This window comes from Anguilla anguilla, chromosome 10, assembly GCF_013347855.1.
Source record: "Anguilla anguilla isolate fAngAng1 chromosome 10, fAngAng1.pri, whole genome shotgun sequence".
NCBI classification, from domain to species: domain Eukaryota; kingdom Metazoa; phylum Chordata; class Actinopteri; order Anguilliformes; family Anguillidae; genus Anguilla; species Anguilla anguilla.
Window position 1 is genome coordinate 3,716,856 of NC_049210.1, and position 23,108 is coordinate 3,739,963.

The following is a 23,108-nucleotide window of genomic DNA, read 5'->3' on the forward strand; positions in this document are numbered from 1 at the left end:
ACCTGGAACTGCCTCATCTCCCTCCCAGGGGTGTCACACCGGTGTGCGACAGAGCGACTTGTTTCCAATGGTTAGGCCTACAGCACTACCAGTTACCAAATTCAGTTTTTCCTTCGGTGAACTTTAAATTGCCAAACGCTAATTGCTCAGGAGCACACTGCAGAAACAGAAACACTGTCTGCAGGAGGCTGGGCTTGTGGATTGAGAGAAGCAAAAAATAAATAAAAAACCTCAACAGAAACCCGTTAGAGGACCGCACCCTTCTTCCTTAAGAGACAGCCTGCACGCAAACACACCGCAGAAAGCAGCAAAGCATGCTGGATGGAGAGAATTAAAAACACGTGGAGAGAAAAAAAAAAAAAAAAAACAAACATACAAGGCCAGGTTACTCAGCTAGGTGCCATGAGGGGGGGTCAAGTGCTGTACTCTACCTGCTCAGAGTGGGGCTGCTTTCTCTGAAATAAGACCATCGACACGTTAGGAGGGGGGAAATGACCAAGTTCTGCCAACACCGCATTTTGGATTATTTTCAAGGGTTTCGTCTCACACGTGCGCAACGCCTTTTAAATAGAACCATACATACAGACCGGATTAAAGACACAAGGGAAGTCAATGCAGTGAGACAGACTTTTTTTTCAAGGTTTTGGCCAAAAGAGGAGAAGTTAGGACTGTCGTATAGAGCAGCACACCCTGAACTTTAGAGCGGTTATGAGACTGGAGTTAGTGCTTTTGAGTAGGGGACTGCAAAACACTCATAAAACTGAAGTTTCTTTACAGGTCCACTGTCATAGGCTCAAATCTGAGGGGGAAAAAAGGGAGATGTACGTGGAGAGTGATGAAGACATGATTCTATAAATCGGGATGGGGTAATCAGTCCTCTACACCCTCAACAATTACCATTTTACACAAAAATGGGAAAGCAGTTATCTATACGTCTTAGAGCAGTGGTTCTGTAACCAACCCTATTCCTGAAGATCTGCCATCCTTTAGATTTTCACTCATTCACACCTTATTCCACAGCTTTGTTGAGCAAATTTTTGTATAGACAGGTGTGCCAAATTAGGGTTGAAATTAAAACCTACCTATGGGACAAATATTCAGCTGGTTCAGACAGGTCAGTGATGGACAGATAACTGTAGCCCCGCCCATTAGGTAGGCTCAGGACAGGTGAGGAGGGGGGTGGGGGGGGGGGGGGCATTGAGAGGTGAGGGTACCTGTTGGGGTGGGATGTGGGCAGCATGAACTGGAAGTCCACAGCACAGGTGCCGTCCTGCAGCTGGTGGTGCTGGAGGCTGTTGAGCTCGTATGCGATGTAGCCCCTGCGCACGTACACCTGGGTGGGGGGAGGCAGAGTGGGGGGGGGGGGGCAGCAGAATGAGGGGTGCATGTCACAAAACCATGTTTCACCACGTTAAAGGATTCCTGCACCCACCCTAAACTTGCTTTAAGCTGGGACGAACACCAGGGGTGTCACCAGAGCAGGAAACAGTCCACTGGCATCCACATGACACTTAGGTTTTGGTTGTGAAAATAATAACTTGGCATCGGTATAAGAGTGTAAAATGCAGAGGATTCTCCCAAACACTCACCTCCAGGGCAGCCATGCACACCACCCGGTTGCTGTGGTAGAAGAAGTTGGGCAGGACGTCGAAGATGGAGGTCTCGGACAGGATGAGCTTCTGCAGAGGGGAGATTTTAAAACGAGGTGAGACCCCTCCGGGAACGCAGTGGCGACGTCACGTTCAGGACCCCCCCGGGACGGGGTGCGGGGGGTGGTAAGTCGGGACGGGACGGGGGGAACCTCACCTTGAGGTTCTCGGGGCAGAACTGGTGTCCGTACATGTCGATGGCCGAGAGGAAGATGGACTCCACCTGGTTGTGCCTCAGCTCGTAGGAGGGCAGGTGGGACGCAATCAGCACCTGAGAAACAGCAGACGATGTCACGCCCGTACTTTATCAGAGCTCTGTCTGAGGGTGAAAGAGCGTCCGGGTGTTAGGGCCTCACCTGTCGGGCCCGCAGGGCCACCTTGGAGTTCTCCACCTTGCTGAGCTGCGTGAGCTCGTTCAGGATGACCATCAGCTCGTCGGCCAGGGTGGGGTCCCGCCCGCACAGCTGGTCCTGCGGGACACACACAGGGCCGCACCCGTCCCAAAATATAACCTCACTGAAGGCCCACACTCCCATACTCCAATGGTTCAAGATGGCTGCTGTGCATCACCCAGCTGGTTGAGGCGAATCCATATTCCACTGTGAAGTGTTTTGAGATCATGAAAAGCACTACAGTCCAATATTGTTGTTATATTTATAATGTGGTAATGTTTACGAGCACTATTCTCCCAATGTGACTTCCCACAGCCCTTTTCCTCAGAGAACCAGCTGTACTGTATGGGTTCAGAGGTGGGTTGGATGAGGTTGCAGGTGTATTGGATTGGTGGGAGGAGTCTCGGACAGGCGGGGCACTTACGATGAGCATGGTCACCAGGATGTTCTTCTTGGAGACCTGGGCGTGGGAGAAGATGCACTCCAGCACGGGCGTCATGTTGGGCTTGTACTGCTCCCGCAGGTTGATCACACACTTGTCATAGTGAGCTGCAAGCGAGAGGCAATTGGGTGATGTCCCTCATGGAGGCCAACCACACCTTACCTCACCTAACCTCAGGGATCTCAAACTCCCGCCGCATGAGCCTTCATTTCGATCATTAACGGCAAAATGAGTTCCCTCAAGGCTTAAACTGACAAAGTTTCAGCACATCTGCTAACGACTGGGGCCTCTGAGATTCAAAGTGTCAAATCTTTAGTCTGGAGTTAAAGACGAGATGAATCCACTCAACCAGCTCATAACTCGCGATCACACGCTACGCCCTAAGATCCCTACCATACATAGATTAACGGGTGTGCTCTCAGGCGAGAGGGTGTGTTTACCTTGCTGGAACTGCGTCTCCACCTCCAGGTACCTCTTCAGCAGATCCAGCACCACCGACTTCATGTACCCGCGAATTCCGCTACGGTACCTGAGGAACACAGCGGTGGACAGGTGACCTCTCCCGTCGTTGAGAACGCGGGTTTCCGCGTGCGGCGCAAACGTAGCTGTTAGGGGAGCGAGACCGAGCGGACTCACCTTTGGACGAGCTGCACGATGCTCTGGGTGTTCATGAAGAACACCTCCCTGTCAGACTTCCTCTGCAGTGTCGCAGCGTGGCTGTCCAGGATGTTGGCGATCTGCAGCGGACAAATCCACAATAAAATCAACTCGTTTAAGAAACGAAAGTTCAAAAACATTCAATATTTCACAGAGGACGGCGCTATGTGCCGTGCAGTCTAGTCCGCTGTTGTTTGGTGGATCGTCATTTGCAAATCAGACGCCCTCAGGAAACGCTGGATGCGTGACTGAAAGCCTGCTGATGCTTTGGGCCCTCCAGGATGGGAGTTTGAGACCCCGGGCGCGATGGAAACGGCGACTGCGCGCGTAAGGGAGGCGGGGCTCACGGCGGGAACGCGGGTTAGGGGGCGGGGTTTGGCGGCGGGAACGCGCGTTAGGGGGCGGGGCTTCGCGGCGGGAACGCGGGTTAGGGGGCGGGGCTTCGCGGCGGGAACGCGCGTTAGGGGGCGGGGCTTCGCGGCTGGAACGCACGTTAGGGGGCGGGGCTTGGCGGCGGGGGACTCACCCTCTGGCTGGGGAACTGGCAGAGCACGGAGGTGATGTTGCTGGCGTACTGCGCCATCACCTTGCGGATGGCCTTCTCCACGGAGGCGGGGATCCGCCCGGAGACGCTGGTCATGATCTCCTGCAGCTCCAGCAGCGGCAGGGAGGGGTCCCGCAGCGTCTTCATCAGGGTGCTGACCCACTGCTTCAGCTGCAGGGGGCGCGCGGGAGCATTTAAAAAACTTTTTTTTTTTTTTAAGGTGTTGACTCAGTTTCTAATGTCTAATATTACATTTTGTCTGAAGATCTGAAATCATTCTGTTTGACAAATATGCAATAATAGGGGAAATCAGGAAAGGGACAAATACTTCTTCACGGCTCTGTACTCTAATGCATCTATGTGGCTGTGGTTTAAAGCCTGTGGAGGAATGTCTCTGGCAGAGCTGAACCCAGCTTAAAGTGCTTGGCTGTCCAGGAGTGGATTATAATGCCCTTTAATTTAACCCTTTAAGTTGTGAGATCACAAACACAATTAGAATGTTATTAACCTGGACATTCTAATGCTGATGTAACAATCACTGCTGGTAACGGAAAGCAATGGCAGTTCCAGAACACTGACTTGGAACATTCCAAGAAACCCTACTCTTCAAAGGGTTAAGTTAAGAAGCGTCCCGTTGCAGGGGACAGCAGCTCAGTCGGGTCCTCACCTTGTTGCTGAAGTAGGGCTCGGGGAGGCAGAAGCCGTCCATGATCTTGGCCAGGTTCTCCAGCACGCTGTGGAAGACCTGGTGCAGCTTCTCCCCGGTGATGGGCAGGGGCTCTTGGGGAGGTAGGGCGGCCCTGTTCAGCTCCACCTGGGGGGGGAGGAGAGGGGAGGGAGGGAACACAAGGCTTCAGCCTGACCGTGCTGTCACCCACCACTGAGTGCAACTGCAAAAGGCGGCCAGCAGAGGGCAGTGTGGCACCTAACGGCTGAAAGGCATGAGTTAAGAGTATTCGAGGGTTAGGCAAAGATAAAGTATTATGAAGTATTCGAGGGTGAGGGAAAGATGGCGTCTTCGAAGGTTAGGGAAAGACGGTGTATTAGAGGGGGATGGGCTCTACTCGCCGGCTGCAGGCTGCTGGGGTCGTCCAGCTCCAGGTGGGCCACGATGCAGCCGGGCTCCAGCACGGCGCCGGGCCGCTTGACGAAGTGCACGCAGCCCGACTCCTGCACGCTCAGCGCCATCACCATCTTCATCACCTGCAGGCCAAACGCAGGTACACGTCACCTGAGCACAGGGTACCGCGCCCCTGTGCTATAACAGCCAGAGAACTGGGCTCGCAAGTCACAGGTAGAACATTAGGTTACAAGGCAGGGCAGTACCATTGCATTCTCATGCTTTGTGAGATACTGAATAAGAGCTTCCGCTAAGTACTCATCCTGTAAAGAGTAATATCCTGTAAAGAATTCTTTACAGCCCAATATCAAAGATTTATCTCACTGTCCTAGCCATGTTCATTGCTATTTAAATACAGAAATATTCTATAATACTGCAGGGCTTGGCTCTAGGCATCTGCCATAATTCCCTGTTTTTGCATGTTGTAATCAGCAGCACATTCAGAACCTGATAAACTTATAAAGAAACCTTACAACTGCTAATCTAGAACACACAAGCTTTGTTTGACTTGCTTTTTTAAACAATGGTTTATCCGCCAGGCTATGGTTTACCTCAATTTCTGCATAGGAATTCCCTGCACATACATGGCCTCCGTCTTCCACCATGTACTGCAGCAGTTTGCCAGCAGAGGGCGACCTAAGCACCGTTGGGTCTTTCTCCTTCTCGAACACGCACGTCTTGTTGCCTATTGTGATTCGGTAGCTAGTGGAAACAAGAGACATCTCAATTTCTACAAGAAAGTGTCAGTTAATGACGAACAGCATCGTCACATTTGTCGGAGAAGACCAACAGGTCTGACGCCGAACGGACAGGAAGACTCACCTCTCCACTTCCTCCTTCATGTAGGTGGTGTAGCTGCAGCCGTTGTAGGACAGCAGCAGACCGCCGTCGCTCAGTCTGTGCGCGTCGATCTCGATGTCCGAGCCGTTCATGATGATGACGTACGTGGTGGGAGACTGGCGCGCCACCTGCAAACGTGCACACTCACAGGGTCAACGCCATGGTTACGAAACACGCAGCAAACGGGGGTGAAATCTTAAAAGCGATAAGGGAGCGTTAGATAAGGGGTTTTAAGCACCTTCAGACAGTACTTGATGCCTTCGTAAATTAGGTCCATGTCCAAGGTGTTCAGGAGACTAGCAGCAGGCAACACCTGACCCCTGAGAGAGGAAAAACTTGCTCAATCACCTGGGGATGTATTCAGACAACCTCGTCTCCCAGAAGAAAGGATCCATCCCCCCACCCCTCCAATTGTGATGTCACTAAATCATGGCAGAATTACAACATTTGGTTTTGAGCCAGCTCATGAACTGTAGAGATTGTTTTACAACATTTTTCTATTTTGGTCAGAATGTTTGCTAATGGCTGTTGTCTCCGAGATTCAAAGAGTCAAATCTTGAGTCCAGGGTTAAAAACCAAGATGGATCCACTCAACCAATTCATTACTTGTCATGTTGGAAACAGTTAATTTGTCAACCCTAGTTTTCATGTGGACTCTCAACAGCATTCCACGATCTTTTGAATGAAATCGCATCACATCTCATCATCTCGTCTGCTGGAGGCCTGTCGAGATCTGAAATTTAGCGGAACTTCAGTGGCGTTAACGCGAATGGCGTACCTCTCCAGAGAGTGCAGGAAGTCCGACATGCTCTTCCTGAAGCTGGCGTCGACCACGTGAAGCGACCCGCAGACGACGGCCAGCATGGTGTCGGGCCTTTCCGCCTGCAGGGGGAGCCAGAGGGGGGACGACGACACAGGATGAGGAATGCTGAAGCTATGCTCTCACCCCATCGGGAACAGCAAGCTGCTCGAGACTGAGACGGCGTTTCCGTGGACCGCCTCACCTGCACCTTCTCCGCGATGAGGTGGTCCAGCCAGCCGGTGTCGATGTCGTTGTTCCGGAAGCTCTCGGTCTCCAGCAGCTTGATCAGGTACTCCACGGTGGTCCGGAAGTCCCCGCGGATGGACAGCTCCTTCATGGCCACCACCATGTTCCTGCACAGACGCGACGCAACCTCAGCTACCAACGGCCTTACCGCCCAGGGGGGCCAGTGGTCCTTCACCGCTGGTCCAAACCCCAGCTGAGAAAGACGACGACGACGGACTTACGAGATGGCTTCCTCGCGGTTCTCCCCCCAGGAGAAGCAGTGTCCGAACTGGGAATCGGCGAACTCGTGCAGGCCCCCCGCCGCCCCCACGCTGAAGTAGCCCCACACGTTCTTGCTGCTGCGAAAGTTGAGCTCCTGCACGGTGCCCGAGCTGGGTTTGAAGCCCTGCACACAGCGGGGGGGAGGGGGGGGGGCAGGCCATCAGCAAAGACCACTCTGTGTCCTGAACAAGATGGACTACTCAGGCTAACAAAGCTGAACCTGCTGGACCTGATGACATCCAGCAGACACTCGTATACAGAGTGCATACCACCAGGCTTGAAGAACAACGCTAGACCTATGGGATGACTTCTTGCACTTGTTGACAGTGTGGGTGCAGGCGTTCAATCAAGACACGGATAAGCAGAATCGGGTGTCTTAAAGAGTTGGGCTGAAATGAAGACCTGACCCTTACCTCATCGGGGTTCTCGCTGGTGATCCGAGCTGCGATGACGTGACCCCTGGGACTGGGGGCGCACTCCGGGGCCTCGAAGTTGATCGGCGTGTCCCCCCACGGACTCTCCCCATACAGCACACGGATGTCCTTGATTCTGTGAAGGGGGATCCCCATCCCAATCTGCAGAGAGGGGAGGAGCTCGATTGGATTTGTAATCAACATGGCTTATCCAAGGGGCCCTCAAACTTAGAAAGGGCTGGTGTAGGTGCAGGCTTTTGTTTCAACCAAACAACACCTGATTCTACTAAGCAAGATCCATAGCAAAGACGCTACTGGTTGATTCGTAGAATTAGGCGTGTTACTCCTTGGTTGGAACGAAAGACTGCACCCACACATCAGCCTTTTCTGGATCAGAACTTTTTATATTAAAATGCTTTTTGTCTCAACAGACCTAAAATGTTAAAAAGAGATGAAGTTGGCAAGATAAGGAGCGTTCTATAAACTGGAGGCCGTGACCTTGACGTTGACCTTGACCGTACCTGGAGCTGGGCGGCGGGGAGGTTGACGTCTCCGATCATCTCCGTGCAGGGGTGCTCCACCTGCAGACGGGGGTTGAGCTCCAGGAAATGGAAGCTACCGTCTTCAGAGAAGAGGTACTCCACAGTCCCCGCGCTCACGTAGCCCACCATCTTAGCCAGCCGCACAGCATACTGCCAAAGAGAGCACAGACAGTCTGAACCCTACTGGTGTGGAGGGGAATGACAAGCAAGCTCATACAAATCACATCATACACTTTTCCACTTCGGCCCTTAGGCAACAAGCTGAATGTAATTTTTTTTTGTTTAAAGCAGTGTTAACCCTGTTCCTGAAGATCTACCATCTTAGGTTTTGAAAACCTACCGTAGGTTTTCGTTCCAACACTAAATTGGCACACCCGACACTACTAATAAGCAGCTGAACAAGATCTCTAGCTATTGAATGAGGTGTGGGCTTCGTTAGGGTTGGAGTGAAAACCTACAGGACAGTAGATCTCCAGGACCTGGGGCCAGTCACCACAGGTTTGAAGGCTTCAAAGCGGCCGTCGCACCTTCTCCATCTGCTCGAAGGTGGAGGTCGCGGCGATGGTGGCGGGGGCCTCCTCGATGATCTTCTGGTGCCTCCTCTGGATGGAGCAGTCGCGGCCGAACAGGGAGATGGCGTTGCCGTACTGGTCCGCCAGGATCTGGACCTCCAGGTGGCGCGCGTGCTCCGCCAACTGCATGACGAACACGGGCGAGCCCGGCACCTCCGCTTGCACCTGCGAGCGCACGGGCACCGAAAATGAGACCGCCCACATCAGTCAGAACACTCACATCAGTCAGAACGCTCACATCAGTCAGAACGCTCACATCAGTCAGAACGTTCACATCAGTCAGAACGTTCACATCAGGCAAAACGCCCACATCAGTCAGAACACTCACATCAGTCAGAACACTCACATCAGTCAGAACGCTCACATCAGTCAGAACGCTCACATCAGTCAGAACACTCACATCAGTCAGAACGCTCACATCAGTCAGAACGCTCACATCAGGCAAAACGCTCACATCAGTCAGAACACTCACATCAGTCAGAACACTCACTGTCCCGCCATCTTTCACACTGGATCCAGACCTCGGTCAGACAAATAGTTAATGTGTTTAAAGTATGTAATTGCCTGTTTAAATCTGAGACCGGTGCTGCAGATACCCACACATAAGCATGGTATCAGCAAAAAGTACTTTTTTTTTTTTATTTTTTACAAAAGACTTCTTTTCTCAGTATTGGTGACAACACGTTTCAGTTTAACAGGAAGTAACATTTGAGAATTGTACTGGTGCATTTCGAAAGGAACACTCAACGTCCCAGATTAACGGTGGATTACCCCCCCCCCCCCCCCCCCCGCACCCCGCCCCCCGCCATTTTTGTGAAAACACCAGAGCTTAAAGAGTCCTGAATCCCCACCTGTCTGAAGGAACTAGGGAAGTCCTCGGCGCAGTCCACCTTCCGGATGCCCTTTCCCCCGCCCCCCTCAGAAGCTTTGATCACCACGGGATACCCGATCCTCTCCGCCCCCTTCAAAAACACAAGCAGGCCGTCACGCTTCCGTCGTCCGCTCCTCATCGGAATCAATGCTTCTCACGTGACGCTGCCCCCTGCTGCTTACGGACAAAAGTGCACCGTGATGGCATAACTTATTCAAGGCGTGGGGTGCGTTCCAACACACCGGGGGTCCACAGCCAATCAAATCAATGTCCAGGTTTCAAACCTCTGCTCCTACTTATAGAAGGAGGCCACTGATTTAATTTATAAACATTGTTCGTAAAGGTTTGGTTTACAACTGTACGTGTGTCCTTAGTGAAAGCATTTTGAAGAAGTGAACCACCACTGGTGCACACTTCAGTTTACAAAATGAAACAAACAAAAAACCAAAAAACAAAACCAAAACTAACGGGCACTTCACCCCTGCACCACATGAAACATGTACTGCACACGAGTAATGAATGCACATGACGTGCACATATAAACTGATCCAAATTGGAACCGCTGCTGAACTGAACAATTTGTTCTCAGTACGGCAATGGAACATTCCTGTTAAAGAAAGAACAGCCAAACCATATGGAGCACTATAAATAATACTCAACTCACAAAAAGTACAGAACCTCGGATTGAATTGGAAACATAATACATCTGCATACAGAGGCTGTACGTAAAAATAGGAAAACCCATGACAAAACCCATGACCCATGACAAGACGTTGTCACTTTCTATTGCAGTGAATTAATATCTTGTGCAGTCAGTGGCTATATTTGTACATCACCGTCAGCACCATTTCTTTTACTCAGTTTTTATGAGCCAAATTCAGTGCTTAAAAACATTATTACAAGAACAGGATGCTTAAACCCCTCCCCCCCCCCATTCCTCTCCCATCAGCAGCGAACACCACAACAACTGTTCATACAGCCAACGACACTTTGCCAACTTGATCCACCCATATCCAGTTACTGAATGCCAACACTCCCCCCCCACCACCCCCCCCCCCCCCCGATTTAACAAGGTCTTTCTTTCTGACATGTTCCAATGCCCATAGTTCTCTTTTCTGGTGAAAATCACCCCAGCTCAGGAAACGCAGTGCACTTTTGGGTAAGATTTCACCCCCGTTTGCTGCGTGTTTCGTAACCAGGGGCCCCTTCCCTCCCCCGGCTGGGTCGTAGGGTTATTTTTGTCACGCAGTAAAACGCTGGTTTTTCGCCAGAAAGAGGGGAGAAGGATAGCGGACGTTACCGCGAGCCCGTCGTCGACGTCGCGCACGCAGCCCTGCGCGTAGAGTTCCGGCGGGACGCTGATCACGTGACCCAGCCGCTGGTCCTCCTCCGCCCACTCCACCCGCAGTTCTGCCGGAGAAGGCGGGAGCAAAGATCCTTTAGCCTCACCAGATACTCAACTCCTTCACTCCCCCTCTGCTTCTTAAACAGTTATTACACTTAAAAAAAAATTAAAATAAAAAAATATATAATTTTTTTTTAAAGCTGTAAATGTGTTTGTATGCCTATGGTGGTGGCCTGTTCATAAACTCTCTCATATTCCACCCAAACAGTCGACTAAAATATGTTTATGAAAACATCTGAGGTGAGAATTAGGCCATGTAATTGCTGAATCTTTGTTCATACTTGATCCACGATTCTGAACGCTGAGTTTGACAGTTTGATCTGAGCCAGGCACCACTACACTGCACACATAATTTGCATACAGAATACTCTATGCAAATGAGATGGACAGGCCTACTCCACCCACCCCAGGAAGCATTTTTCCCCAAACTGTGTAGTAGGAGGAGCCAGGCTGAAACAGTGAGTGCAGTTACTCTTTTAACAACTGTTGGCGCCGGTTGATGACATCACAAATCTGTGTTGTGTGATGTAATCCCCCCTGAGCCCGCCCCTTATTTCCCCGAGTGCCACAGGCGTGGTGCACCCCACCTGATCCGCTCCAGGGCAGGATGGGGATGTCCGCGCTCTGCGCCACGATGGACGAGGCCACCTTGTCTCCCAGGGCCCACATGGCCTTGCTGGAGGGACCTGAAAACATCGGCAATCGATTAGCTTGGACTGGCGTGCCAATCGGTCAGTTGCTCAATTGACTGCAGAAGCCCACACTCTAAGTCCAGGGATTAATTGATCACATGACCACCACAGTGTATGAAACTGCAAAAGTTCACCCCGTGAAAGGAAGACAAAGAAACCTCAGAGAAACCTGTACTAAGTACTTAAACTGGAAATGTCAAAAAGCACAGCAGTTCAAAGAGTGTTACGGCAGAGGGACTCTATGGCCTATCCAGTCCTCTGCAAAGCTAGATAATAAAAACGTGGCTGCTTAAGATTTGCCTCTGGGTCTGTTCTTTTTTTAATCTAGTTAATGGGGAAAGGCAAATTGTCGATTAACCCAAACTTGAGTCAACTCAAAATTCCATAGCAGCACAAGCCTCAGGACACACACAGACATTAACTAAGAGACGTTTGAAACGCGTCGGTCTTACATCAAGCTGAGAGAAGATGGCGGCGGCGTCGTACCTAAAAAGCATATCCCGGCTTTCTGCAGCAGCTCCGGGAGTTTGGGGTTTTCGGACGCGTGACCCCACCCCGCCCACACGGCCTGCGGAGGGGGAAGAGCCAGCGGTCAGTCCCATTTGGGAGCACCCCCCCCCCCCCAAACACAGGGGGCGCAATCTAAGCCATTCACAAAAAAACCGAGCACCCGAACAAGCTACACATTTGAAAAGAGACTTCTATTTCTGAAATAAATTCCAGAATGTTCTACATCAGCGGTAACTAACCCTGTTCCTGGAGATTTATCAACCCTGAAGGTTTTTATTTCATCCCTAAATTGGCACACTAATTCTACCAATTAGTAGCAGATCTCTAGCTGTTGAATGAGGTGTGCTTTTTTTTGTTAGGGTTGGAGTGGAAAGGCACAGGACGGTAGATCTCCAGGCCCAGGGTCAGGCACCCCAGTTACAGACCAGCTCCAGGCCTGGTTCTGTTCTCAGTGAGACGCAGCAGTAACTCCAGGCGTAGGTGCAGAAGGTGCGGAAGGCCACGATGAATCACCTGCACGGGGATCCTCTTGGCGATGTCCACGATCAGCTCCACGTTGGCGTAGTTGTTGTTGTTTGGGCCACCGGGGACCGGCACGTAGTGGTCGGCCATTTTGATGTACTCTAGGTGGGACGGAAAAAACGCTAAATTAACGTTCCCACTTCGAGGCAATCGCCTCCCCCTTCTACACACACACCAAGACAGGACCTTTGCTTTCCCTTGTGATAAACCAAACATGGAGAGCCACCGGCTGGTGCGTGTGTGTGTGTGTGTGTAGACCGGTCTGACTCACAGTTCCCAGAGTATACCCACAATGCATCGCTTGAAAGCCGGCTACCTGCGTTGGCCTTCAGGTCCTCGGGGGTGACCATCACCACGAAGCGAATGGCGCGCTCGTTCCGGAACATCTCGTAGGACCAGCGGCGTATGGAGCGCATGCACTTCACCGCTGCGATGCCGTTATTGGCTATCAGGACCTACGGGGGGGGGGGGTGTGGAAGAGAGAGAGAGAGGGGGAGAAAGGGGGGGGGAAGAGAGAGAGAGAGAGAGAGGGGGAAGAGAGAAGAGGGAAAGAGGGAGAGAGAGAGAGAGAGAGTGAGGGAGAGAGAGAGAAGAGGGAAAGTGGGAGAGAGAGAGAGAGGGGGAGGGAGAGATAGAGAAAGCAAGAGAGAGGGGGAGAGACAGAGAGAGAGAGAGAGAGAGAGAGAGAGAGAGACAAAGACATTTCCAGTTTGAAACTTGATTAAATCAGAAAAAGTCAGGGATAAAAACAGAAAACCACACCCCCGCCGTTGACCCCTCACGCGGCGCTGCTGGACCTACCTTGTCGATTACAAGGTTCCCCCCAAAACGGGTGACAAACTCGGCGGGCGAGGCCACGGCGAAGTCCCGCTGCAGATCCATCTTCCTCTGCTCCCTGCCCTTCTTCACCAGGTGCAGGCCGGACATGCTAGGCCTGGGGGGGGAGGGGGGAGTAAAAGAGGGGGCGGAGTCAACCACACGGAACTCAGTGAACCAACCAGGAATCTAGACGTCCATAGAGGCGGGAAGCGAGGTCAAGAGACCCTTTTTCGACAGAAACGGATGAGGTTAACGCAAATATAGCTCAGGTTTTTCCTAGAATATAGCCTGGCTACGTCATAGTGGGCTAGAAAACTCAATCATCGACTTCTCACCAAAAAATGTTCACTGGAAACCTTAGCATGGAGCTAGTATGAACTGACACTTATTGGAGATTAATAGATCACGTATAGTTTCACGTATAGACTGAACATTGTTTTAAATCATGACATTTGCTACCTTGAAATATGCAGTTAAAGTAGTTCAAGCAGCAATCTGTGGTGTACAAGTTACACGAGGACTAAGCGCTTTGGAGAAAAGCGCTATATAAATGCAGTCAATTTACCAATTTAGGACTAAAAACTTCTATTTTACTTTCATTTTATATTTCATGATGTCACATTAGTCTTTACTTTGAATATTCCCACATATTTTAAAACAGATGCAACTTTTGACGCATCCAAGAGTGCTTGCCATTTTTTTTTTTTTAAAACCACCCATTAAAACGAACTGAAAATACTCGTGTTCCCTGGAGTGACCTGGCCACTATGACTTCACAATACACAATTACCATAACAACATAACATGACGACGAGAAATTTCAACAATTCACAACCATTCAGCCCGACAATGCTCGCCATTTTCCTGACTAAATTGTACCTGGTGCTCTGATTACCTACAGATTACCTACAGACTAGATGGTATCAAACACCGTATCAAGCCTGGTCTTGAAAATCCCCAGAGTTTCTGCCTCTTCTATGTGACCTGGCAGGCTATTCCACACATTGACCACTCTCTATAATACAACCTAGGACTCAGACAGCCAAGAGTTTATCAGTGACAAACTGCCTCTCAATAAAAAAAAAAAAGGGGAAGGATCACAGCACACTATAAACCACAGATTACCTTTAATTTACTGCAGCCTAGCTGACCTTCTCCTTTAAGAAAACAATGAGCAATAAAAATTTTTTTTAAATCCATTCATTTATATCCGTCTGTATCAGCTAAATTGATTGGACAACGAGTTGCCAAAAATGGAAAATGAAACCGAGTCCCTGTTAGCAATGCTTGGTGTACCTAAAAAGAGAAAATCCAAGAGAACAGTGTACACACAGTCATAAGTAGCATTTAGTTCTCCTTGGCTGAGCTGTCAAGAACCAATTGAGAGTAATTGTGGGACTTTGTAGAGAAGCAGGGAATCACCGATCTGCTGTTTCTGGGCCCGTAAGCTAGCAATCTGCTGAAAGAAGAAAAAAAAAAGATAGACTGAAAGATTAACTGCAGTTTAACTGAAGCTCTGAACCGTGCAGGAGCTGCCAAATCCCGGTGACTCCACACCTGACAGGTACTTCAGAGGCTTACACGGCCACGGGTTCGACTCCAGCCAAACAGCAGACGGCAGCCATGAGACCTAAAAGTCGCAACCTTTTATTTTTGTGAACGTTTTACCAACGGCTGTAAGATCCGAGCACCATCACATTAGACATTACATTACATTAGAGGCATTTAGCAGACGCTCTTATCCAGAGCGACTTACACAACTTTTACATAGCATTTTACATTATATCCATTTATACAGCTGGATATATACTGAAGCAATGCAGGTTAAGTACCTTGCTCAAGGATACAACAGCAGTGTCCTTACCCGGGTATCGAACCTGCGACCTTTCGGTTACAAGCCCAGTTCCTTACCCACTGTGCTACACTCTGTCCTCCATCACCAGCCGCGTCACCGATGTGAGACACACCCGAGCGCTACGGTCGAGAACGGCGGCGTTTTTACCTGAGGCCACGTCTCCTCGGTCACAGATTCCCCGACACTCTACGCCCGTGTGAACGCGGACCAGAGTGTAACCGGCCAATCAGCGGTTAATATTTTATCCAACCTGCGTGCTCGGCACTCTTGACTCATAACTTGACCCCATCCCGTTTACGACAGTCACGTGACCCGAAAACTACGATAACAAAATAGTGAACGCAAAAGAGATCTACAAGGATATTCATGTTAAACAGAATTATGTTCTTCCCCTTTTATGGCATTTAATAACTATGATAATAACACCGTATGTGACTGACTCTGCGGTCATATTTTGCTTGCTGCAAAAATACAGTGTCTCTGATAAGAGGCACCGATTGGAGGAGTGTCGGTGCCTGACCAATCAATGTAAAGACCTCTCAGTGGTGATTGAGAAACACACAGAGGTGTGGTACTGCTCGACCAATCCAATTTGCCCCAATGGCCAGTTTAACACCTACAGAATATTTGAATGTCAAGAAGAAAGAATCCTCACACACACACACACACACACACACACACACACACAAGGCTATGCAGTTACAATTTATAGCGCAAAAATGCAAATATAGTCAAGTGCATAATTGCATCAGTAGGCCAGTAACCTACTGGGTTTATACCATACGTCATGTGCAATTAGGGTAAACAGGACCTTGTTGCCGAAAAACACTTAAAACAGGACGGATACGAAGTATTCGACTTCATCAGATCAGAACTTCTAGAGTGTGAGGAATTTACCCATAACCAGACAGCTAGGTAAGCATCTAGCTTGCTAACCAAAACGTTGGCAAACTGACAGTTAGGACACTGCCCTCAGCATTATTACTGCGGTCCGAAAACGAACACCAGTTTAGTTAGCGTCCAGTCTGTGAATGAACAGAGATAAATAAATCCCACCCGTAAATCCCACTTCATTCTCCAGCCCGGGAAGATGTTTAGGAGTTTCTAAAGGGTGCATTGATAAGAGCATTTCTATTTTTAAGTGTCTAACTGCACAACAGATACCGCCCCCTCCTGTTCCACTCCCTTTCACACATGATTAATCTCATGAGAACGCTCTGACCCACACACACATACTGTAGCATGTTCCCCGGACAAAGGACGGTATGTCCCTATTCCCGAATCTATCTTTGTTTGCTCCGTCTAACCCCTTCATCATTAAATTCTCTCTCTGTGCACGTTCGTGTGTAGGCCTATGTGCTTGTGTGTGCAAGTGTGTGCGCGCGTGCATGTGTGTGTGTTTAAACACGCCAGTATTCAGTTGATATTTTCTACCATCTAAGTCCTCTCTACTCCCAGAACAGCTGGTAAAATTGCATAATGCTGGTCTTGCTTCAGCCCTGGTATGTGCTCAAGAGAGAAATTAAAAACAGAAGTTCAGAGGGAAGTTCTCTGCAGGAAAACTGCTAAAATAAGTAACAGACAGCAGAACATATGCATATATAACTGCTTTGTAGCACGTAAAGTGTTTACAAAAACCAGAAAAGAAAACCGCACATATGAAAGTGAATGGCTTAGGCTAGAACAATCCTTCATTTGTCACAACTCCTCAGACCCACATTCCAGCGTAACGTAAACTGACCGCGCTCCACAAATCACCCGACTGCGCTCTGAACAGTCCCGCTGAGGTCACTGCAGTTCCTCCCTGCAAATCTAAACAGTTTTTTTTTTGTTTGTTTGCCTTTTGCAGACACTACCGTTTGCAGAACTCACGGTCTGGCCCGGTCACCCCCATCAACGCATGGAAAAACAAACAGGTCTCCCACAGCCAGCTAGCGCGCTAGCAGGCTAGCTAGCCCGCTTCGTTCCTCAATACGAGGAGTTTGCAAGAGGACACGGGGTAAAAAAAAAAAACAAACTCCACAAGACCAGGCGTGTCGTATAAAGGAGAGAAACACTGTCCTGCTCGGGACTAACCTCTTCAGGCACTGAAACCAGTTGAGGGGCTGCCTCCAGTCCTCCTCCATGGTCGCGATTCAGACAGACAATGGGTGGGCACAAGTCCCTCAGCCAAAAGCCAAGACCTCAGTCCACCCCTTCCTATCTCGCTTCCTCCCTCCCTCCCTCCCTCCCTCCCTCCCTCCCTCCCTCTCTCACTCACTCTCTCGCTCTCTCTCTCTCTTCCTCCTTCAGTAGCTTGCTCCCCTCCCCCATCCCTCATCCTCTCACCCCCGCACCTCACCCCCACCCCCCATTCCAGTGCTTTCACGGTCTCCACACACAGACACACCGTACACACACACACACACACACACACACACACACCGCACGCATGCACACACCATATACACACATTGTACAAACACACCGCATACACACACATGCACACACCATACATACTCCATACGTGCACACAGTACACACACACCGCACACACACACAAAGCAAAACTTCCCATTAGAACTCAGAAACACAGCTCAACCTTACCCTCCTCTGTAAGAACACATCTGCAGTCTGTTTTCCTTTTTAATGCTTCCTGCATACACCCCCCCCCCCCCCCCCCCCCGAATTCACAAGCAGCTTTAACCGAAATGTCCTTCCCCTCAAGCACATTGTACATTGTTAGTGCCTCGGGTCATGCAATCCAAACATTTCAAAGGAAACATAACGCTGCTCAAAAATTTGGCCAGAAGGGAAACTAAACGGAAGCCCGCCTTCGCCATGAGGAACCTCACCTTCATCCTGCCCGAGCGTCACCTCCATGGTCACCCAGCACACGTCGTCGTCTCAACGTCCAAAAAACGAGACTCAACCCCAGCGGAGCGCGACCCGTCGTCCAACTGTCCTCAGACGACTGAGCCGAACGCGAGAGCATCCAGTGGCTGACCGGGACACGGGCGCCAGCCAACTACCTGACGTACCCCAGCAGCCCCCCCCCCCCCATCAAAGCGCGGCGCTGGCCCAGACCGCCTTCTCCGCCCTCGCTTGCTCACGGAACACGCCTCGGCGGATGTTCCCCCGTGACATTCTCAAAAAGCCGCAACCATCTTTGGGAAACCTTTCGCCAAGCTGGGACGTGCCTTTTTTCTTTTTTTTTTTTTCCCCCCTCTCGACAGGACGCAGACAGCGTTTTTAATGTCAAAGCCAGAGCCTGCTGTTTCCATTAATAGAACAGTAATGTGCGGCACGCAACAATAACAGAGAACAGAGAACAGAGGGCAGTGTGCAGCAGTCTGGGTGTACTGGAACCTCAAAGTACAAAAGGGCTGTGCCTGCCAGCGAGGCTAAAGCTGGTTGTGGTGCAACAGTGCCCCCTGGTGACCATAAGGCGCCAGTGCAGTTTAAATGCATCGACATGAGCTTTGCCAGACATACTTTGATAAGAGATAGGTCAACAGGATCAGATTGCCGGTGTAATGCCATTCAGCAGTGCTGGCCTAGCATTTTATGTATAGCTGGATGTCAAAAGACATTCAGCTAGGCTAACTGGTGACTCTAAATTGCCCATAGGTATGAATGTGAGTGTGTGAGTGAATGGAGAGTGAATGGTGTGTGCGCCCGGCAACAGATTTGTTGTGGTCTGTCCAGGGTGTATTCCTGCCTCTCGCCGTGGATCCCATTTACCCCATCAGTAAAAGATACATTACCGGACCTCCTCGGGTAAAACTTTAACCATCAGAGTAGGGCTGAAGGCATCCAATCCCAATTCCGCCTTGGCCAATAGGGACTACAGTCGGCACAGGTGGCTCTCCTGCGGCTCACTTCTTAAACACTTTCTTAAAAATATGGTGTCTATTGTTCCACGGTGAAAGAACCAAACCCATCGCTGAAACCACACTGACAACACAAAAGTTTCAAGACCTAAAACGTAGGCCGTGGCCAAGTTTCACAACCTGTGCTGAGCAGAGTGACGGTGCATTCACATGTAAGAGCAACCGCACGTACTAAAGCCACACCGTGGCTTACTCTTGTGAAGTGCATTTTACTGTTCTCCTTCCTTTCCCAAAAAATTAAAGCCTCACTTCTGAATTCACCACACAGCTTAACGTGAGAAGTTCACAACAGAGTTTACCCCTTAGAAAAACAATGTATAATAGCTAGTACTGAATTAAACAGTGAAGTATTAGCGCTTTTGAAAGCGTTCGTTACCTTATGCTGGTGGAAGAGAAGGAAGTGGACATCCCCGTCTGGGTTTCGCGTGAAGTAGCAGAAGAAGGTGCTTTGGCGCTGCCGGAGGAGGCCCCGCCCACCGCCCGTCCGTCAGGCCGCGCCACCGCCTGTCCGTCAGGCCGCGCCACCGCCACCGGCTCCTCGTCAGAGGAGTTGTCCTCGGACGCGCCCAGGATGAACTTGAGCCGCTCCCGAGCCTCGGGTCCCGCGCCGAGGGACGGCCTGCTCCCCCTTCTGCGACCCGGCGGGGCGGGGGGCAGGGCGTGCACCGGGGCAGGGGCGGGTGCCGGGGCAGGGGCAGGGGGTGGGGCGGGCGGGGCAGGGGTGGGTGCCAGGGCAGGGGGTGCGGCGGCAGGGGTGGGGGTGGGCGCTGGGGCAAGGGGTGGGGCGGGCGAGGCAGGGGTGGGTGCCAGGGCAGGGGGTGGGGCGGGCGGGGCAGGGGCAGGTGCCGGGGCAGGAGGTGGGGCAGGCGGGGCAGGGGCGGGCGTCGTCGCCGCGGGAGAGGCTTGGAGCGGCTCCATCGCCTCCGCGCCACGCGCTCCGCCCACGGCCGCGACGTCGGGGGCTCTTCGGGGTGTCTCTCCCGCTTCTGTCGAGGTAGCCGAGGAAGCTTCCGGCTGAGGCGGCACCGGACAGCCTCTTAGAGCCGGATCCGCAGCAGGAGCGGGTGTCGGAGGAGGCGAAGGACCAGCAGCTTGCGGCCTCGGGCTCACGTCCTCCCGGACCTCATGAACTTTAACCTCAGCCTGGACTTTTACTCCGCTCTCGGGCATCGATCTGGTCTTCACGATCCGCCACAACAACCACAATATTAAGAGTCCAGAGAGCAGGAGAGGAATCATTCAGGGATGTCCTGCGGGATCTGCAACCAAACACAAACATGTGGAAACACACACACACACACACACTCAATTTTTAAGCTATCGCTGCCCTCACTGCCCCTCCTATCAAAATCTTTTTTTAGAGGTCGGATATGGAAATTCTGAGGCCGATATCAATAACCAATATTTATCTGTCCGTATACCTCCCCGTTCATAACACATCATAGCACAAATGAAAACTGCAAGTTTCCACATTCATGGAAGAACTAGAGGAAAATATTTATTTTATTTGTACAACAAAATATTCCAATTTGCTCTAGAGAGCTACTGAGTCTCTATAGCTATGGCTTGTCAGTTGCTGGTAAAGATGATTAATTAAAAACAATACCAATAAGTTTGTTTTAAGCCATTATCAACCAATGCCAATACAACCCCGATCTAACCCCATCCCTATATTTTAAACACTGGCAGATATGCTCTAACTGCAATATCTCCAATATGGATTCCAACATGAATTTCATGAAAGATTCACACGATGGCATCCTTCTCCTCTTATACACCATTGAACCCAGTGAACCCAAAAACCTGGAGAATCCAGTCTTATCTTAACAGGCTGCAATACAAAAGGCTGACTTTGCACAGAAAGACACCAGCCTGAGAGATCCACCCTAGGGACAGCACAGGGGGAAAACATACAGGCTACAGTCTCTAAATGCACTTTACTCTCATCACACAGGTCACATTTCAGCACGTAAACAAGCCAGGCATTCACACTAAACAACGAAACAAAACCTTTCCTCAATATGATCCTGAGATAAAATACATGCACGTCTTCAGACAGTAATCCTGGCATTTGAGAAAAACTGAACGGCAGGACCAGCATAAATCAGACAAACAAAAGTAACGCACATCGCCGGCTCGTGTCCTTAGCTTGAGCGATGGATGGCACACCTACCTCTTAGAACTGGAAACAGAAGGGGCTATATTCCCTCCTCTACGAGCAGCGGCCAAGCCGGGAATGCACAAACAAAAATCTACCGGCAGCGCAGGGAACATACCCGCACCCCTCAGCTGAGATATGAAATGGACACAAATTGAATCGGAGTGCACTCGAGTAGCGCGAGGGACACTGTGTCCGGGGGCCAGGAATTTCCCTGAGGGGGGAGGCTGGGGTGGTAAACTTCAGAGGCGAGAGCCGAGGCTAGGCTATTCCCTTACGGTTGTCCCGTAAACAGTGCGTCACTGACAGCTGTCGGGACAGCGTAACGGGGCACACCAGCATGGCGGTACGTCGGCCGGACCAAAATGGGGGAAAGGTCAGCTGTCAGCGACGAAAACCAGGGAGGGAGAGAGACGGACGCAGAGGCCAGCCGGCGGGACAAACAAGGACAACCTCCCATGAGAAAATGCTACAAAGGAGGAGGAAGTGGACTCTGGCACCCCAAGCCAAATCAGGTTATTTTAAAATGGCACAAACTCTCCATGTAACTCTGAATAAAGAGAGAGAATAATAAATGTTTTTTTTTTTTTTTTTTTTAGAAATAGCCAAGAAATTGATGACTTTGGTCTCAAAGAAAGGCCATCAGTCATGAAGCAAAAATTCATGTTTTCTTCCAAGTTGTGCATGTTTGTTTTTTTAAATTGCATGGATAATTAGAATTCATAGATTCCATTCAGTTTTGATACACCCACATTCAGCTAACCGAATATAAGCAGTAGTAGCCTACAGTCCGGTTCCTTCAACTGAAATTGCACAATATCCTGAGGGCAGACTTTCCTATATTAAAGGTCACCAACATGCTGAGCAAGTATTCACTTTTTAACCTTTACTGCAGGTGCACCCGTATCACTGTAAAGGGGTTATTACTCATGAACAACATCGAAGCCGGGATGTCGTAACTGCCTTTGCCAAAGCATCTGCTTCTGGATCGCTCTACATCAACCAACGCACTCTTGCATCATTTGCTAGCTTCGGCGTGCCATCGGTTCGGTTCATAATAAACTGACCATATATGGCTGCTCAAAACGGATTGTTGTGAGACATCTCATTGCACCAGCTATCGTAGTGAACACATGCCATCATAGCCCACAGTGTAACTTACAAAAGCGGGCTATCACACATGCATGGTGCAGGTGCACCATAAAGTTTAAAAATGTACGGGTGTGCTTTCTGGTTTGTCCTCTAGCTAGCTAACGTTAGCCATGATACGACTTCCACAATATAAACAGTTAGATACCAGCTCGCAATCGTTAGCTACCTCGTCTTCATTTTGTACCTATGGGAGAAATTGTTTCACTGCTCGAAATTGTTGGGTTGAAAAAAAAAATCCATTCAGTCACAAATCACTGTTTTCGGCCAGTATTTCCCAGTAGCCAGCGAACCTTAACGTTAGCAACAGTGTATCAAAAGGCAACAAAAACGTTGCTCACTAACACCAAATAGCGAGTTTAATCTGCAACAGAATTCACAAAACGCTCGCTAAATACTATTTGCAGCTACGCTTACCTTCAACATCATAGCCTCCTGAAGTCATTATTGATGCAGGTTGTTGCCGTATGAATCACTGAAAGTCGGGCTAACTTTCAACTGCTGGCATTGTTTTGATCAGAATTCAAACAATCACCGCGTCCAGCAAAATGTGATGAGCACTGGCCAGTTAGCTGGACTAGCGTTTATCAAGCCAAGTGCACTGCCAATAACCGATATAATGTGGTCATAAAAATATTATTCCCGGCGATTTATTAAGAAACATGATCCCCCTCATTCAACGTAAAAGCATGAAATCGGACCTAAACTCGTCCAATTTATCCTAATTTCCGGGGTAGGGGAACCAAGATGTTTTCCCCACAGCAATTTCTGAGGC

At 50.0% G+C, this 23,108-nt stretch overlaps 2 protein-coding genes across 4 annotated transcripts in view; both read right to left on the reverse strand.

Moving 5' to 3' along the window:
- acacb (acetyl-CoA carboxylase beta) overlaps window positions 1-18,185 on the reverse strand; it is a 32,032-nt gene extending 13,847 nt beyond the window's left edge. The window contains exons 1-28 of one of the 3 annotated variants that reach the window (XM_035436408.1): window positions 17,989-18,185; window positions 13,282-13,414; window positions 12,797-12,935; window positions 12,472-12,581; window positions 11,935-12,016; window positions 11,344-11,442; window positions 10,652-10,761; window positions 9,332-9,442; window positions 8,436-8,645; window positions 7,888-8,058; window positions 7,367-7,528; window positions 6,914-7,077; window positions 6,649-6,799; window positions 6,423-6,526; window positions 5,883-5,964; window positions 5,627-5,772; window positions 5,356-5,506; window positions 4,753-4,887; window positions 4,352-4,498; window positions 3,667-3,855; window positions 3,120-3,220; window positions 2,924-3,012; window positions 2,466-2,590; window positions 2,006-2,119; window positions 1,807-1,920; window positions 1,590-1,679; window positions 1,215-1,333; window positions 432-455 (exon numbers count right to left, since the gene is read on the reverse strand). In XM_035436408.1, the coding sequence (XP_035292299.1) occupies window positions 432-455; window positions 1,215-1,333; window positions 1,590-1,679; window positions 1,807-1,920; window positions 2,006-2,119; window positions 2,466-2,590; window positions 2,924-3,012; window positions 3,120-3,220; window positions 3,667-3,855; window positions 4,352-4,498; window positions 4,753-4,887; window positions 5,356-5,506; window positions 5,627-5,772; window positions 5,883-5,964; window positions 6,423-6,526; window positions 6,649-6,799; window positions 6,914-7,077; window positions 7,367-7,528; window positions 7,888-8,058; window positions 8,436-8,645; window positions 9,332-9,442; window positions 10,652-10,761; window positions 11,344-11,442; window positions 11,935-12,016; window positions 12,472-12,581; window positions 12,797-12,935; window positions 13,282-13,407 (3,365 nt within the window). In that variant the 5' untranslated portion in view covers window positions 13,408-13,414; window positions 17,989-18,185. Of the gene's footprint in view, window positions 1-431; window positions 456-1,214; window positions 1,334-1,589; window positions 1,680-1,806; window positions 1,921-2,005; window positions 2,120-2,465; window positions 2,591-2,923; window positions 3,013-3,119; window positions 3,221-3,666; window positions 3,856-4,351; window positions 4,499-4,752; window positions 4,888-5,355; window positions 5,507-5,626; window positions 5,773-5,882; window positions 5,965-6,422; window positions 6,527-6,648; window positions 6,800-6,913; window positions 7,078-7,366; window positions 7,529-7,887; window positions 8,059-8,435; window positions 8,646-9,331; window positions 9,443-10,651; window positions 10,762-11,343; window positions 11,443-11,934; window positions 12,017-12,471; window positions 12,582-12,796; window positions 12,936-13,281; window positions 13,415-17,230; window positions 17,348-17,988 lie in introns of those variants that run through there. The other 2 variants (XM_035436406.1, XM_035436407.1) reach the window with 2 other exon arrangements.
- Window positions 18,186-19,398: 1,213 nt separating this feature from the next.
- Window positions 19,399-19,944, reverse strand: LOC118206496 (cyclin-dependent kinase inhibitor 1C-like). Its single transcript, XM_035379275.1, has one exon. The coding sequence runs from the start codon at window positions 19,942-19,944 to the stop codon at window positions 19,399-19,401; it is 546 nt and encodes a 181-aa protein (XP_035235166.1).
- Window positions 19,945-23,108: the final 3,164 nt, after the last annotated feature.

Excerpts from the sequence above, each read along its gene's own strand:
- LOC118206496 (XM_035379275.1), bottom strand. The coding sequence starts at position 19,944 with ATGGAGCCGCTCCAAGCCTCTCCCGCGGCGACGACGCCCGCCCCTGCC.